The sequence below is a fragment of the Rissa tridactyla genome, chromosome 13, assembly GCF_028500815.1.
Source record: "Rissa tridactyla isolate bRisTri1 chromosome 13, bRisTri1.patW.cur.20221130, whole genome shotgun sequence".
NCBI lineage: Eukaryota > Metazoa > Chordata > Aves > Charadriiformes > Laridae > Rissa > Rissa tridactyla.
The window spans coordinates 8,231,476-8,248,523 of record NC_071478.1 but is presented as its reverse complement, the minus strand read 5'-3'; the positions used below and the strand labels follow the sequence as shown (position 1 = coordinate 8,248,523).

At 38.3% G+C, this 17,048-nt stretch overlaps 1 protein-coding gene across 10 annotated transcripts in view; it reads left to right on the top strand.

The window, feature by feature from the left end:
• Positions 1-17,048, top strand: part of RIMBP2 (RIMS binding protein 2) — a 169,043-nt gene that overhangs the window by 120,515 nt on the left and 31,480 nt on the right. For all 10 annotated transcript variants that reach the window (XR_008469104.1, XM_054219314.1, XM_054219309.1 and 7 more), the window contains 6 exons: positions 836-1,040; positions 6,812-6,963; positions 10,008-10,084; positions 11,035-11,144; positions 11,565-12,374; positions 16,534-16,685. Coding sequence is in view for 9 of the 10 variants with exons in the window: in XM_054219314.1 (XP_054075289.1) it covers positions 836-1,040; positions 6,812-6,963; positions 10,008-10,084; positions 11,035-11,144; positions 11,565-12,374; positions 16,534-16,685 (1,506 nt within the window). In the remaining variant the exon portion in view is untranslated. The remainder of the gene's footprint in view (positions 1-835; positions 1,041-6,811; positions 6,964-10,007; positions 10,085-11,034; positions 11,145-11,564; positions 12,375-16,533; positions 16,686-17,048) is intronic.

Sequence of the window (17,048 nt, the reverse complement as noted above, 5' to 3'; positions counted from 1 at the left end):
GTTACTGCCTCTGCTACTTCTGCTTGCATGCCCTTCGTCATTCCTTTCAGCCAGGGAACCTTTCCATCACCTCATCCATTTTTTCACATCAGGAATTCATAAACTGTATGTAGGCAAATTTCGCAACTCAGCACAGAAGCTTATCTTTTAAGGTCTGTTTTGTTAAAGGCTGATGCCTCAAAATTAGAACACAAATGTTTGCCAACAATGACATTTTGGTACTTCTTACAAGCTTACAAACAATCTCTTGGATGGTGTCTGGATTACCTCTGTGTGGTTTGGCATCTATAGTGAGGAGCGTTATTTTTGAGATGGAATTCAGCCAGTTGCTAGGCCCACATTCTGCATGAAACACTTGGGGGGGGGGAGGTTGTTGTTGTTGGTTTTTTTTTTTTAATACATAAATGTTGATCTAATATTTCAGGAGACTGCAACTTACTAGCAGAGGATGGGCAAACCTCAGAAATACACCTGAGGTTTAGGAAAAGTTGGAAAAGCACACAAAAGTGACGTTCAGATATGCGTAGAAGTCACAAAGCTGTAGGATCTGTTTGCAGGTGTTCTTGGCAGTGATTTTTTTAGCACTGCCAAAAAATATGATGAGGAATTTCCCCTTTGGAAATGAGGGATGAAAGGAGTACTTACCTCAATATTACAGGGCTACTAAAAGGTTTCGTCCTAAATATGGGTGAGAACTTAGAGGGAGAAAAGTGCGGTTGTGGGCCTGTTTATCCCAGTTTGCCTATCCTGGCTTCCTGGTACTTAGAAAAATCTGACGCAGTCACAGCTTGCTCTGATCTCAGTCAGATGTCTGTGTTATGTCTTGCTTGTGCAGGCCAAGGTCCGAGAGCTAGAGGAGAAATGCCGGACACAGAGCGAACAATTTAACCTCTTGTCCAGGGAACTGGAGAAGTTTCGACAGCAAGCAGGGAAGATTGATCTCCTGAGCAGTAACTCGGTGGCATCCTCAGATATCCCTGGTTCTCCCGGTAAATCTCTATCCCAGTTAATGAATGGAATAGCCACTTCTATAGGCAAAGGTAAGGACCAGCATTTGATTTGTAGGTATCTGTTCTGCCCTGTAGATTTTAAGATGCAACTCAATGATGTACATAGAGTTTGACTGTACAGGTGGAGGATAGAATTCACTCCTGTTCCTGTTTTGTCGCTTGTTTAAATGTCAGACCCTTCACTGAAGTTGTTACAATTTTATTCAGGTACTGCTGTGAGCAGAATTCTCTCTAATTGTTGTTGGGTGTTGTGATGAGAAACCTCTTCAGTGTTAAAATGATGTATTCCTTATGTATCTAAGAAGAAGACAGAGGGTCTGCATATACAGGCTTTGTTGTAAAACCTTCACTGTTTCAGGGACAGGAGTCGGTCTGCTGTCTTGTCAAAGTAGCAGTTCGTGGGGAAAGAAAGCACAGAGACCCCCACACTACATTAGCCATTCCATAAAAGAAACTTGTATATAGAGCTGGGTAGAAAATGGGAAAACTGAATGGAATATTTTGACAAACATGGAAATGTTTTTAGTTTAGTTGCATTTGTTCAACAGAAAATATGCACTTCTCCGTAAAAACTTGAAAGGCATGCATTATAAAGCAACTTCCATTGGAAGCAAACACTGTCTACAAAAACACAAATTCTGTCACAGAGTGATTTTGGTTGGAAAGGAGTTCCATGGGATATATTTTTACAGAACTGAATAGGGATAATATCTACAGTTGCTTACCGAACTCTGCAAAGGTGTGTTTAAATTTTTAACTGTGTTTAAAATCATATTTGAACAGGGAACTGACAGGTGTTTTAGAAATAGAAAAGGCATGACAAAAATAGTGTTGATTTGAGTTTTAAAAGAAATGGAGAATGTAAAGTAAAAATTAAAAAAATATTATATCTGTATTGGTGTTCTTACACTTATAGTGCCTAGTATCTTCAACACAGTAGGTCTTTTTTCAAGATTTGTGTTGAACTTTCGCCAGGTCATCTCCTATTGCCAGAGGCAACTGCTCCGCCTAAGTACACAACCTTGTTAACAATTCATTATTCATAAGAAAATTTCAAAGATAAGGCAAGAGGTTACCTGAGGACACTTGAAAGTAACTTGCATGTAAATTGCATGTTAGATTGTGTATTATAACTATGTTGTTATCAAGGCTGAGGATTGTGCTCAGTATCACCCATGCTGGAATGACGTTAACTATTTGTTCTGCAAAGGAACACTTGTCAGGTAATTTCCGTTAACTTACAAATTCCCCCAAAGTTGTAAGTATGAAGAGGAACTGGAAAAATGAAATAGTCTGGACTTTTTTTATTTCATCTTCCTAAGTTTCCAGAAAAATTCTGAGGCATAGGGCCTAGAAATCATAAATCATTTCCGTATCATTACAGGTGAGCAGTTATTTTCAGTGAAGGGTACTAAACTCAATGTGAAACCAAGTCGAAAGGAAGCAAGGTGACATCCTTTTTTCATTTCACTTCAGTAACTTTGTGCTTTGTACGACTCGTGATTTTGAACAAAAGATTCGAGTTGTTTGCAGTCTTGCCCACTGTGGTGTATATTAGTTTATAAGCTTTTCTGGAGCTGCAAGACTCGCGTAAGTTGATACTAAAGTGCACTAAATGGAGAATTCAGAAGGAGTGACCTGATAGCTGTAAGAATTTAGTAGAAATTTCCTTAATATCAACAGGATTAAGTCCTCAGGTCTCTAAGTACAGGATTTTCAAAGTAACAATCAATTTTATAGGAAAGGTAATTAGGTATTGAAATGTCCTTTAGGCAGCCAGTGAAGGTCCAATCTGTATCTCCGGAATTGATCTAAATAGGCCCCAATCCTCAAATAAAAATCAATTAAAACTTTTTGAGGTCCTCAGTCAAATTCTCCAAACTAACTTCTATTCATTTTCAAAATACTAATGGCAACAGCTTTAAAAAAAAAAAAACCTTCAAAACATAACAAGCAGAAATCTTCCAAGAAATCCTTGGCTAGAAACACAGACAACACAGCAAGGTCTGTATTGAACTAACTTAAAGGCCTTGCTCTGTAAACCTTTTCTCATAACCTATTGATTTTTATGCAACTTAGAATTCAGGGGCTGCAGCCCTAGTGTATAAACATCAGAAATCCTTGGACAATATTCATTTTCAGTATGAATGCACTGGTAACAATAAAGTAATGTTTGAGCAAGTGGGCAGGATTTCTAATTATTGAAATCAACCATTTCACAATAATGATGGTAATGCTACAGCGAGTTCTTCAAACCAGAAGTGTAATTATTTTTATTATGTGTGAGGAAAAAAGAACACAAGAGGGAACACAAGGACAGCTTTCAAAGCAAAGCAAATGATGGAAATGAAATCCGTTTATGACCAGCTGCTTTGCCTTAATTGGTGATGTTTGAATGTATCAGGAAATGAAATAAACCTAGCCAGAATAGATTAGAACATAGAAAGTTCACTCTAAACGTATAATAATGTCACAATCAGATATAGAAACCTTAAGATTTATTATTCATCAGATAAAAGGCTCATTTAAATGGCCTTTCTAGATAATTTAGGTAGTCCATAATGAATCAGCAGTTCCAACAAATAAAATGGAGAGTCTAATTGTACTACAAGTATGGACAGCTTTAATTCTCCTGAAACATTTAAGTCTGGTGCTCTTCCTTGCCTCTTTCCTTGATAGGGTGTTCTTCAGACTTCCTTAAGAGATATTTGCCAGTCATGGGAAAATAAAGGCCAGTTTGAGCCTGTTTGGATTTTACAAGACTTTACAGACAAAAACCCTGTGGCTTTATAAGGTTCTTCTCCAGTATTTAGAGAAAAAAACAAACGTGATGTTTCTAGAAGCTGCTGTGTGTTCTTATGAACTGACCTCTTGTATTTTTCATTCTTAACTCTTAGTTGTTTCCAGAGTGCAAATATAAAAGGAAAGGTGCATTTTTTTTCCCTTAGTTTCCAGTGAGATAACAAGTTTTAAAACAGACTTTATAGGTCTGATTCCACCACGTTCCTTTGTTCAGGCCCTGGGACATCAGTAAAATTGCCTTGGATAAACAAGAGAACCTAGTTTGAAATCATTTCTTCTTTTAGAGATAAAGTTAGGCCAGTTTTTAAAATGCAGCCATTTTTGTCTGTACTCCTGTATTCACAATCCACAAAAGTAGACATCCTCTAGAGAAATGATCAGGAGATTACAGAGATTCAGGCGGTTTCAGGAGGAATGTGCTTCATGCACAGTGAATCTCAATTTTGCTTTTTGCAAAGGCATTGCTTGATGATGCTTGTGTTTGGCGTTTTTTAATCCAACTGTGGCTCTACATACATAGAATCAGCATGAATTTACATATATTATTTAAGCATCTCATGACCTTTAAAAAAGACTCCTGTACAGAATATACAGAAACTAACTGATAACTTTATGATACGGCTCACCCAAAAATCTCTTCTTTCTAATTTATTGCAGATATTAGAATACCTTGAAAATGCAGTATTTTTTAAGCTGCTTTAAGAAATAGATCACATGGCGGTCCCAGATAAAAGCAGTCCCACAGCATGGGAAAGAGCCTTAGAGGATCAGCTTCTGTTATTTCACACACGTTTTCATAGAGACAGGTTGATGGCACCCAGTGCAGATTTTATTGAGCAGAGAGATGCTACATTGCACAAATAGACAAATGAACAGAGATACAGAGGACACTGAAGGCGGCAGCAAGTCTAGTTAGGAAGACAGATCCATTTTCAGAGCTAGATTTGGGGCAGAAACTGTATTTCTACATACATTGATGGATATGGGTATCGACTTACTCTGATGGGAAGTGAGGTATCTGAGTAGGCTGTATCTAGTTATAAGCACCATCTGGAGCCATAGTTATGTCCAGTCACATGATGCAATTACAACAACAGTTGTAACAACAGTTTTCTCTCCTATGCATTAAGGACTCAAGGTAAATTTTATGTACCCTGTTTTACAAGTGGAAAAAATAAGACAGTTGACTATCTTCCAGCATCTTGATATTCCTGGAGTTCTTGATAATGTGTGTTCCTATCTTGCTTAGCATCCTGTATGTATGCAAAGCAAGGGCTATATTGTCCAAGAATCTTTCTCCACGTTTTGGATGTAATGCAACTAATTTAATAAGAGAGCCTGAAAAATCCAGGAGGTATGAGACCAAACAGCAGTTTCCTTTCAATGAATAATCACATTTGCACCAATTATTTATAGGCTTGGCGCTGACAGTCTGATACAGCAAGCACATTAACAGCAAACAGAAGGAGCTAAATTGGCTAAAGGTTTCTGAACAGGGATGGCTTTTCTGTTATATATGTGAGAAAGGTTCCAAGAATAAAAAATGTGCCCTTTTCCAGCCGGAGGATTCCTGTAAGCAGGCTGGTTGTAATTAATCTTTTGTATGATGACTTGTATATTTCCCTGCTGTTAATGTGCTTAAGCTGTCCTGCTGTAAATTACAGTGATGCAGAGAAAATTAATCATGTTGGACTAAGGAGCACACCAGAAGAACCCTCTGATGATATGTTTTGGAGCTTATTCTCCCCTGCAATATGAATAAAGAGGTTCCACTGGAAATTCCTGGTGACGTGTGTCTGCAAAGCTTGCAATTCAGTAGCAAAACATTGCTGTCCGGACTTCTGGCAGAACTGCAGAGGAAATGCTGAACCTACATATATTCAGGGTCTGAAAAATTAGAGCATAGGCTCATTATGTTAATGAGAGAGAGAGACAGGAGAAGGCACTCTGGATATTTGATTGTGTCAGCAATGCCCTAGACTATGTGCTTTGCTATAACTTCTGCTGATGTTGCAAGTATAATTAGGCTCAGTTTACAATTTCCTGCTTGTTTTCATGTGGTTTGGGGACTAAACTAACAGAAAGGGGGAAAAATGTAGAAGTATTTTGTATTACACTTTATTAGTCTCTCTTGCAACCTTGATGACGTTGTTCTTTTTACTTGTCTCCCCTCACCATTAGGTCTGGTTTTCACTTGAGTCAGTTGGAGATAGGTGTTCAGCCTCTTGTAAGGCTGCCTCCTTAGGGCCTTTAAATGTGCAATATGAAGTGACTTTTAATTTTCATTTTTAAGTGCTTGAAAAAAGCACAATAAAAATATTCAAAAAGCGTTTATGGATATTTTTCCTTTTTCATAGTCTACGTCTTCCAGTTTTTAGAAACTGGAGAGATGGGACTGTGATCGAATTATGTGTTTTAGTGCTGGTGTTAATGAGGAGCTCTTAAGAAATATGAATCTTGTAACTTAGAGCTGTGCAAAAAGCCAAACCACTTCCCTTCATTTCAAAATTAATATCCTGCTTACTAAATTATTAGCATTTCAGTCGCCTTCTTAGAAGATAAATGCACAACTTGATTCTACTTTTCAGTATATGGCAGAGTCCCTGAAAGGAATAGAAGGGTTTCAACAGCAGCTTTTAAGTGCTGGGCATGTTAAACAGTATGCCAGATAACTTCTTTAAAGATATCAAGATGCTCAGAACAAAGGTGTACTTTTTTTTTTTATTAAAGGAAACTTTAACTTTGATATTTTTTTTTTAATTAAAATACCTTCACTTTCTACATTCTGTACCATTACATATTGATGATTTGTGTAATTTACCAAAAGGCTGGGAACTAGTAGGCTTAGCTACTTTCATGCTCTGCAGTCTACCTACCTTAGTCTTTCTCTAGAATGATTTCTAACGGGAGGAGAAGATAACTCACTGCTGCTTATTAGTTGGCAGTGTTTCTGCTTGAGAACAATGACTTATTCTCATATGTGTTTTGTTCACTGCCAGGTCATGAAAGTCCTTCTGGAAGTCGTTGTGTGATTTCAGAGTTTATACGACCCCTTCAAATATCTGGAGACAAACCAGAACAATTGTCTGTCAAACCCACATTCCTCTCCAAGTCAAGATCTGGTACCCCAAGATGCAGATTTGATTCAGACGTGAGTTTTTTTAAATTTGTTACTGAAAATGAGTGTTATGGGGCCAGCACCTCTCTTCTCCGGGGGACCGATGCAGGTTGATCCACCTGCTTTTAAAAAGTCAAGACATGAATGTTCTCATTTTCTGACATAACTTGGGAACATGACCAGTGGGAATTTAACTGGTATTTTCAAAGAAGTCTCAGCTGATATCCTAATCACACAGCATAAAAAATGTGCATGTGAGAACCTCAAGCTTCTATGAAAACCTCAGCCTTCACTGATGCATTCAGAGCATTGTACTATTTCTGTGCATAAGAAGTGTATGTCAGCATTTCTGTGTCTGTTTTAACGTTATGCAGGTTTATTACGATTTTATTGTATCTACCAAAAGGTGTGACTTTGATACAGCCCGGGCAAATGGAAGAGAAATTCCATGCAGTGCCCTGTCCAGGCAGGTACGCTCTGACCCGATCAGCTCATTCTGCAGGATTTGTTCTTTGCCTGGTTTTCATGATGTGTGAATCTTCTCACTACAACTAGGCTGATACCACCCACTAACAGCAGTTTCCAGCACACTCTCCTAAACTGATTTTGAGCCTGTAACCTGGAAGTGAAAGTTGCAGGATGTTGTCACTAAACTCTTCCACCATTCAACGTTACAGCTTGTATTTAATTGTACTTTTGAAAGGTTCTGTTCTTCCTTTCTTAGAAAAGTTTTCTGGTTTCCAGTAGCATTCTAGCAGAAAACCAATGGGAAGCTTGGAAGAGCTTTACAAAGGTGCCATAGCAAGTTGGTTGTTGATATTTAAGACAAATGTTAAATATAAGGAGGTATATGACATATTTTGAAAACTTTATAGAATGGTATTTTCTATTAAATACTGTAAGCTTGTTTTATAGCCATGAGGAAACGATCTTCAGATTTTACCCCTCACCTTACAGTCCTGAATCCCATTCTTAATCTTTACAGAAGTAAATGAATTGAAACTGTTTGCATATTTTCTATCTATTTTATATTCATTGCTACTGAACCAGTGAAAGTTGATAAAATCAAAATGTTTTTAAATGGACCACAAGCCTGAATATGGTGTAGGATGCTCAACGCATTATTAGATTCGTGTATAGTAGGAATTCCATGGGCGTATCGATATGTATGTAGCAGCATTACTGAAAAGTGGGAACATTCACTGCTTTTTGAAGAGGCCACAGAAAAAGCATCCTGAAGTAGTCAAAGCAGAAAAAGCAGCTTAGCAACGAGACTTAGGGAAGCAGAACTAACAGCAGGGAACAGAAGAAGTGCACGTCAAATTTAATTCCCTTTTTCTATTATTTTTGAGTTATCTCTCGCTGAGAATGTCAAGCCCTCTTTTGCAGAATTGTTCGTTGTGTGCCTTCTAGAGTGTAATTATGTGATACGTACTTACATTATGCAAGCTCACAGGAATTAAGCTCCATCCTTTTTTAGAGGTATCCAGACCCCGGGGGAGAGTGTATGAATAAAATCTAAAAATGGAGCATAATGCTGTGAAGTGTGAAATTAAAAAGAAGATACTCTGCAAAAATATATCTGCAACTTTTGTGATTGTTACTAGTAACAAAGTCTTGTGGAATAAGCGTTATTGAGTTAGTTATGAGCTTTGTGACATGCCCTTAAAAAGCTATCAGGATGGTAACCCTTGAAAATTTGCCTGCATCCCCAAATGCTACACAGGGGAGAATAGCTGTTAGCTGACTATTACTGTCCTCCTCAATGGAAGTGGGTGTTGGCATAGTGTGTGTTGTGTTAACCCAACAAGCTAACCCACCTCTTAAGACTTAATTCAGAGGAAAAGTGACTTGACTCAATATTTTTCTCGTGCACTTTTGTACCATACTGGGAACCAAAGAGGGACCAGTTTAGGCCTGAAAGTTGCAGTTCAATATTCACTCTGTCCAGTTATTAAAATTTCAGTCTTATCGTATTTGATCCCACTGTTAAACTTAGTATTTCTACCTTAATTAAAGTTCTCTCGAGCTCAGGCAAAAAGTTGTTCACTTTTCCTAAAAGAGTACACAGCATACTGTAAAATAAGCGGAGGAAAGCAGTGCATCTCTCACTTTAAAAACTCTGCTAGGCTCAAAGCATAACAGAAAGAATTGCTGTTTTACCAGTGAGATTCCTAGAGCAGAGCTAAAATAGATGGAGTCTGTGTTGATTCTGCACCACAATTTAATCTGGCTTTGTAGACCAGATTTGTAATGGAATAAATGTGTGGCTTTGCAGAATTGAATTAAATACGATGGTAAATTCAGAGGAAATATATTATTTCTTTCAGTTAGTGGAAAGGGTGGAATTCAACAGATACTGCTGCTGTGGATTGGATTGGCACAGGGATGTATTTTATGTGATACTCATTGTTTCCAAGTGTTTGGAAGTTGACACTTGCATCAGCTCTAAATTCAGTATTTGTCTTAAATACTTTGTCACTGGTATCAGGTTTCTACTATTGTTTTCTGATTAAAATATTAGGTTGTCTGTGTGATCATAGAGCTCTACTATGCCCAGAAACACTAGGCATAGCACTTACAACAGGTCACTTCGGAGTAGCTGAGTTTACTGTACTTTAATGAAGGCTTTAGTACAAGCTTAGTCAGGAGGGTGGGGTGGTCAGTGAGACTGGTATGGTTAAGTCATGCCCATTTCAGCAGCATGAAAGGGAGTGGTGTGGCCCATATCGCATCTCCTTCAGACATCTCCACTGACCAAATGAAAAAGCACCAATCTACTGGTGCTTTGTCAATTTTGCACGCTTCTGAGGAAAACCAACATCCAGTCTCAGACTGGTGATCTGAATCTCTAGCAAGATATCAAGGAATTAGCTCAATTTCTTTGCCCCGTTAGAATCTGAATTGCAGTTCCTTTTTAGCCTAAGCCCTTCTAAGTAAAATTAACCAGTTCTGTTCCATGTTAGAATTTAAATTTTTTTTAGTGTTGCGTGTTCACTGACTGATTTATATTGCCTGTCAGGAAAAAAGTGAATGCATCTTTTTGAAATCACATGGTCTTGTTTTTTTTCCTACAGATGGATAATGATCAGAATTCCAATACCTCAAAGCAGAGATATTCTGGGAAAGTCCATCTTTGCATCGCCCGTTATAGGTAAAAAGCCCCAGCTCATTCCATATATAATACATATTTGTAATATTCAACATCTGGTTTTGCTTTTCTTTTATTCATACATAGAATTATTACTGGGCACCAATGTTATGAATAGCAGACCCCTTTCCTGTCTGCACTAGCTGCAAAAAAGTGCCATTTCTGTTTGCTTTAATTGTCAGAAAAAGTTTAACATGGCATGGCTCTTTTACCCACCACTGTATTTCCAGCCTTCAATGTCTAAATGAGATGAGAACGTGTACCTCCGACTTTATAGAGGATATCTCAATCTGTTCTTATAAATTGCTTTTTCATCAATGCAAGGAAGATTTAAAAGTTCCTCATATCTTTGCTTTACATATTAAAATTTCAGCTATAAAGTTCTATCACAATAAAAATTTCTGTGACTAACAGTTTGCTTTCAGGATGGATATGGATTAAAACACTTTTAAGAAGTTTTTGTCTGTGAGTAGCCTGTTTTAGCTGTAACTCACTGGGTTTTTTTCTTTATTTAACTTGTCTCTGTTGAAGGTAATATACTTGTGGAAAAGACTGCCATATAAAACAAAGGGAATATGGGGGCTAGAAAAGAACCCCACAACTGAGTTTGCTTTAATTCAGTTTAAAAAATAAAGAAGATTTTGGCCAGTGTATTCAGAGAGACCTAAGTGAGAAAAGTGTTAGTACAGAAAAGGATGTGGTTTTACGTGTACAGCGCTTAAGCGAATAGATTGCATTTCATGGCAGCCTGTTGGAGATGCAGTTACAGTTCACAACAACAAACTGACCTAGACTCCGCTCAGAATACATGTTTCAGAAGGGAAGCAAAAAGATTGAACTGAGGAACTACCTTCCTGTGCAGCGTTAGAGCTGTACACCTTTTTCTGATTAGTATTTAGTGGTGTGGGGGTTGTAAGTGAATAAACATGTTTTCCATCTGTACTCCACTGCAGTTACAACCCTTTCGATGGACCAAATGAAAATCCAGAAGCAGAGCTCCCCCTTACGGCAGGAAAGTACCTTTATGTGTATGGAGATATGGATGAAGATGGCTTTTATGAAGGTATTTTTTTTTATCTGTGAATTCATGCTAATTCATGCAGATCCAAATCAGTTTGTCTGTCAAACACGCTCCCAGTTCTTTCCTTCATCTACTACCAAATCAGTTGCTAAAATTACCCCTATCATCATTGTGTTAATTAACAGGGTTTCTGCACCAGCAAAGCCGCTCCTTGCAGGCATAGCTAATTATAAAATGTTTTATATTGTCAGCTTTTCCTACTGGCAAGACTTAAGTTGACAAGAAAGCTTACTGACAGTTCTGGGTTTTGCCTCACTGAGCCTTTACATTCTCAAACTGTGAATGTTGTTTGTGTGCAATTTTCACTTATATCTTCTTCCTTATCTTGTCCAGTTGCAAGGCATTCACGTGCAAGAGGTACGCTTCTTCAAGGATTTTAATGGCATTGTTCTTTCTCCCCAGGGGAACTTCTAGATGGACAAAGAGGACTAGTCCCTTCAAATTTTGTGGATTTTGTTCAAGACAACGAGACCCGGTTATCAAGCACACTAAGCAGTGAACAAGATCAGAATTTTATCAACCATTCGGGTCCTACTTTGGAAGGAGATCTCTTGGAGATAAGTCCACCAAGTCACATAGACTCTAGTGTAATCAGCAATGGCGCAGGGACTCTGGATGTGAACATTGATGAAATTGGAGAAGACATTGTGCCTTATCCTAGAAAAATCACCCTTATTAAACAACTAGCCAAAAGTGTCATTGTGGGCTGGGAGCCACCGGTAGTGCCACCCGGATGGGGAACCATTAGCAGCTACAATGTTCTGGTTGACAAGGAAGTACGGATGAACATAGCCTTGGGAAGCAGAACGAAAGCTCTTATAGAAAAGCTTAACATTTCTACTTGTACATACCGAATATCAATTCAGAGTATTACAAACAAGGGTAACTCAGATGAACTGCAGTGCACTTTGTTAGTTGGGAAGGATGTCATAGTAGCCCCCTCAAATCTTAAAGTGGACAACATAACCCAGATTTCTGCTGAGCTGTCTTGGCTCCCTACAAATAGTAATTACAGTCACGTAATCTTTCTTAATGAAGAAGAATTTGACATTGTCAAGGCTGCTAGCTACAAGTACCATTTTTTTAATTTGAAGCCCAATATGGCCTACAAGGTGAAGGTCATGGCAAAGCCCCATCAGATGCCCTGGCAGCTTCCCCTGGAACAACGAGAAAAAAAGGAAGCCTTTGTGGAATTTTCTACATTGCCAGCAGGTTTGATATTTTTCTCCCTACCCCAAAACTCTCCAGTTAAGTTTCTCTGAAAATTCTAGATAAACTAACCTAACCTTTAGCTTTTTGCTGTAGTCCCAGTCATATTCTTGGTCAGATTTGTGATTATTAGATTGCTTTACGGTACCTAAAATTAATTCCTGTCCTTCATATTCTCTTCTTTGTTCCTGGGTAAAGAGTGAAGCATTTTGGGGAGATATATAAACAAAGGGAAGTCATGCTTATCATCACCGCAGATCACACACTAGGTGTTTTATCAAATTAATCTCACTTTGTACTTAATTTGTCCAGTTATAGTATTTCTGGTAGTAATTTATTTTCATTGGTGTGAACAACACTGGTTAAAAAACAGTTATTGCTTCTGGCTTGTTATTTGTGTGTCTTAAGGCACTTTTTACAGTGATGATCCAGCCCTTTTCTCTAGTGAAAAACAACAGACACGTCTTGGAGGACCACAGTCATTTAGGGGATGTAAATGCTTTTTGATTGTGAAGTTGTAATCACATTGTACAATTTGAATTTGTAAAGATAACAAATTGGTCTTCTTTTGGAAAGTCCAATGTTTTTTCCCACCTTGCTTTTACATTAGGAATGTTGATAATTGTTACCAGTCATTTCCCAGTATTTAAGAACAGCAAAGTAATGTTGAAAACTAGAGCTGAAATAATGCAGTTCATTTAAAGGATTTTGGGCATGTATGGCTGTACCTGAAAAATCTTTCATTATAGATTCATCTAACCAAGGTAATCTAATCAAAGACAAGTAGAAGACTGTGTATATTCAGACTTCCAGAGCACTGAATGCCGCTGAAGCAGGGACAGTCAAGCACAAGTGACTCCTGGCGAGTGAAATTTCAATAGCATGTACTGTGTTATGGCTTAATTGACTCCCTGCTGGGACTTGACTCTAGCAAAGGGACAGGAATTAGTTCTGGTCTCTTCCTAGGCATGCATGACTTATATGTAAGGAGGCATGCGGGACAGTAATGCTGGTTGAGTAGAGAGGGAGTTAAGCTTGTATGTCTACTGCTTTTGATGCTGTTGATTTAGTTTCTGTAAAAATGTCCTCAGCTTGGGCAGTTCCGATTTTGTCTTAAATCGTTTCAGTGAGATAAGTGCTATTATAGGATCTGCTAGGAGAGGGGGCATTTTAAACTTTGTATATGTTCTGTGGGACTGGGGAGATACTGCCTAGATGGTGGCTTAAATTTATTAGATATGTTGACTTTTGAGTGAGGTTTTGTCAGGCCAAGCAGTTAACATGCTGTATCTCCCTCTAGTTGCTGAAGTATGCTAAAGCAATAAATGAGCTGTTCTCTATGGAGGAGCTAAAATGCAGATAAGTCTCTGCTTTTAGATTCAGAGATCCCAGAATCCTCCCCAACGCTTCATTTCACAGAGAGCATTTTTACAAAAGCATGTTGACTTTTCACTTTTATATAGCAAAATAAAATAGCAACTGTTGAAGTGATTAGAGTAATTGAAACAAAGGGAAAAGGATGCCCATGAAATCAGTCAGCGATGAGAGTTACCATCATAGTGTGTCATGTTTTTCTCTTGCAAATGTAACTGGCTTCGAGTAATCACATAGCTCTTCATCCAAACCACAGTTAAAAGAAAGAAGTTGAAAGAGAAAAGATAAAATGTTTTTAATGCGACTAATACTGTTTTTTTTCTCGCTCTGGATTATTTTTCTACCTTAAATACCTTCAGTTGATCTACATTGTAAGGGACATTTTTCAAAGACTACTTTAGAGTACACTGAGAGAGCAATACAGCTGTTCTGTGTGAAGGAAATCTTTTGTTATTGTGCTTCTCTAGAAGATGCATGGGGTGAGTGATGTCACGTAAACCTTTAGTTGTGAATGTCAGGTTTAGCAGACAGTGCAGCATGAACTGCAACATAACTGGCCACAGGCAGCTGCTAACGTTTGTACTGACATTTTTCTAAGGGCTTCAGAAGTGTTTACAAATGAATACCTAAACTCGCTTTATTTGAAGCTGAGAAGCTCTGCTCTTTACTAGTGGGTTTAGTGATATCCTTATACAAAAGGATACCATCATCCATTTATACCAAAAAGGGAGTGGAGATTAATGAATATTTTAAAATTTTCACACTGTATCAATCTCAGGGGTTTTTTAGGAATACATTAAGCAAAAACGAACTTGAGATAACTGCTCACATTTCAAAGCTAGAGAGAGCAGTTGCATGAAAAGAACAGGACAATTAGAGGTCACCTTTTCATTTTTCTCTTTGCATAGATGTATCATGTTTTGCATGATTTATACTTGAAAACACATTGCTTCCTATCGGACCAAAGCTGAGTGACAACTCTTCAGCTGCTGAGTAATTGAACTCCTCTTCTTGATTCATCAAAGCATTAGAATTGCTTAAGTTAAAATAGAAGTGGTTCTCTTTTGGGTGCTCAGATCTAATAATAGACATAAGCGTTGACAGGATTGGGACCAATGGGACTCTTACGGGTTTTGAACTAATTTAGGTAATAAATTCATGAAGACCAAACAATTCTGAAACAAACATTTATCTTGATGACCGAGACCATCAAAAGTCATCAAGAGTAATTTCCCATTTAATGATGGGGGGAAAAATAGAAACCACACTAAGCCTTGGGCATTACAGTTTTTTTAAACCTATCTCTGCTACAGCCTGTGAAGGTCGTTAGACTCCCTGGGGATTGTTTGGTTTGGGGAGAATGGAAGGAAGGTGACTTCTGCTGCAGGAGCAGATTAACATCATTGTCGTTGACAAGATACCAGACTAGATCAGATGCATTCTTTCTTGTAAACTGAGGAGGTTTCCTGGATTGGGAGTGCTGTCTGTCAATAACATAGGATGATCAGAGAAGCTGAAATTCAGTCCTAAGTTAAAATTTATGTCTTGTCCAAGAATAGTATTAGGTCATTTTACATACTTGCATACTAAGTGCAAGTTAAAAATACATTATACGTGCAAGGGCAAAAATTTCATGTTGTGAATGTAGTGTCCTGATCGTGACCATAATTTTATTTCCATACCCACTAGAGGATGAAATTTAGTGACAGCAAACTACTGAAATGCACTGATGGTTTGCCAGCATATCTGGAGGTTGGGGCTTGTGTGATATTTACACTTGTATCATGATCTGTTTGTTAGCAATGAATGCACACAGTTAAATTATTTGTAGCTTTTTTTGGTAGATGAACAGAAATTGGTTGTGCTTAGTTCACTGGTAAAGCAAACTCACAGCAACCAAGGTTTGTATTCTCCCGTCTCTTACACAGAGATGGCTGCAGCTGTACCCCACTTCTCAAATGTTTTAGCATGAAACACTTCTCAGGGTTTGACTGTTAAATTAACACAACAGGATGCCTGGAATATTCATGAACTAATATTCTCTATGGTATTTTTACTTTGGCTTTCTGTCCAACATAGAGCTATTTATAGTAGGGTAATAATGTCTTTTAATTAAGGATGTATTTGGTGTGCTATTACACTGACACACTGTAAATGCCTTAGAAGGTTAGTAGGTGTTTTTTCTTCAGTGCAGAGGAAAGACTTTGAGTCCAGTTGTCCTTTAAACCAGCATGCTGCTTGTTGAAAACGTTAAAGTTTTGGCTTGAAGTCCACATTGCACCTTAGCGTCAGTGTGCTTCTGGCGCATAAATCATGACTTGGAGCCACTGATGGTCCAGAATTTGAAAGTAATTTCTGAGTGTGTAGTATGCATTCAGTGCAGAGATATATACCAAAAAGTCACCTGCTATCACCTGCAGCAGTTTTCCACTAACAGTGCCGCTCCCGGGCCTTTTTCTCCCTGCATTTTTCTCTTAACATCTTCTGCATTTAGAGTAAGTAGCAGCCTGGAGGGATAAAAATAGGTCCAGAGCAAGTTACAAGTACAGACCATCTTGCAAAGAAATATAGCTTAGTTAATGGCTGTAAGCCGAGGGTCAGTTCCTGGCTCCATGACCTGCTTGAGCCTATGCTTCTGTTTTTACATAATAACTGCTGTAATGATGTTTTTTCTTCTTTAAAAACAACAGAAAAAGTGCTTTGAGATCTGTAGTTTCCAACTTGCAGGTATATCAGTTGACGTACTTTGGATCTAAAGCTCAACAGTGACCAGTCTTGTCTTTCTTAGGTCCTCCAGCTCCACCTCAAGATGTTACTGTACGAGCTGGGTCTACCCCAGCAACCATACAGGTGTCCTGGAAACCACCAACTCTGACAGCTACAGGGACCTCCCATGGTGCCAATGTAACAGGCTATGGTGTTTATGCGAAAGGTCAACGGGTGAGTTCTCCTTCCAGTGTTACAGTGACCATCCACATTAGGTGAATTTCAACTGACAGGTAAAGGCAACAATAAACATGTGACAGCACTTGAATGTGTGCAGGGTTTTCTCAGCTTTCAGCAGAACCTACTCTTTTGTTTGTGCATAACTTGCTTATTAGCTTCCTTTCTATAAGCACTTAAGCTTTGGGAAAAATGGGTCGAAAGGTTTAAAGACAACTGGTGCTAATTGGTGTGGAGCCCTAATGTGGGCTCTTGCAGCCCACTCTGTTTTGGCTATAATTCACTCCATGTTAAGACTTTGAAGGTTGTACTTTAGTGGGGTTGAGGGGAGGGAAACGGATGTCTTCATGCTAGTAAGTT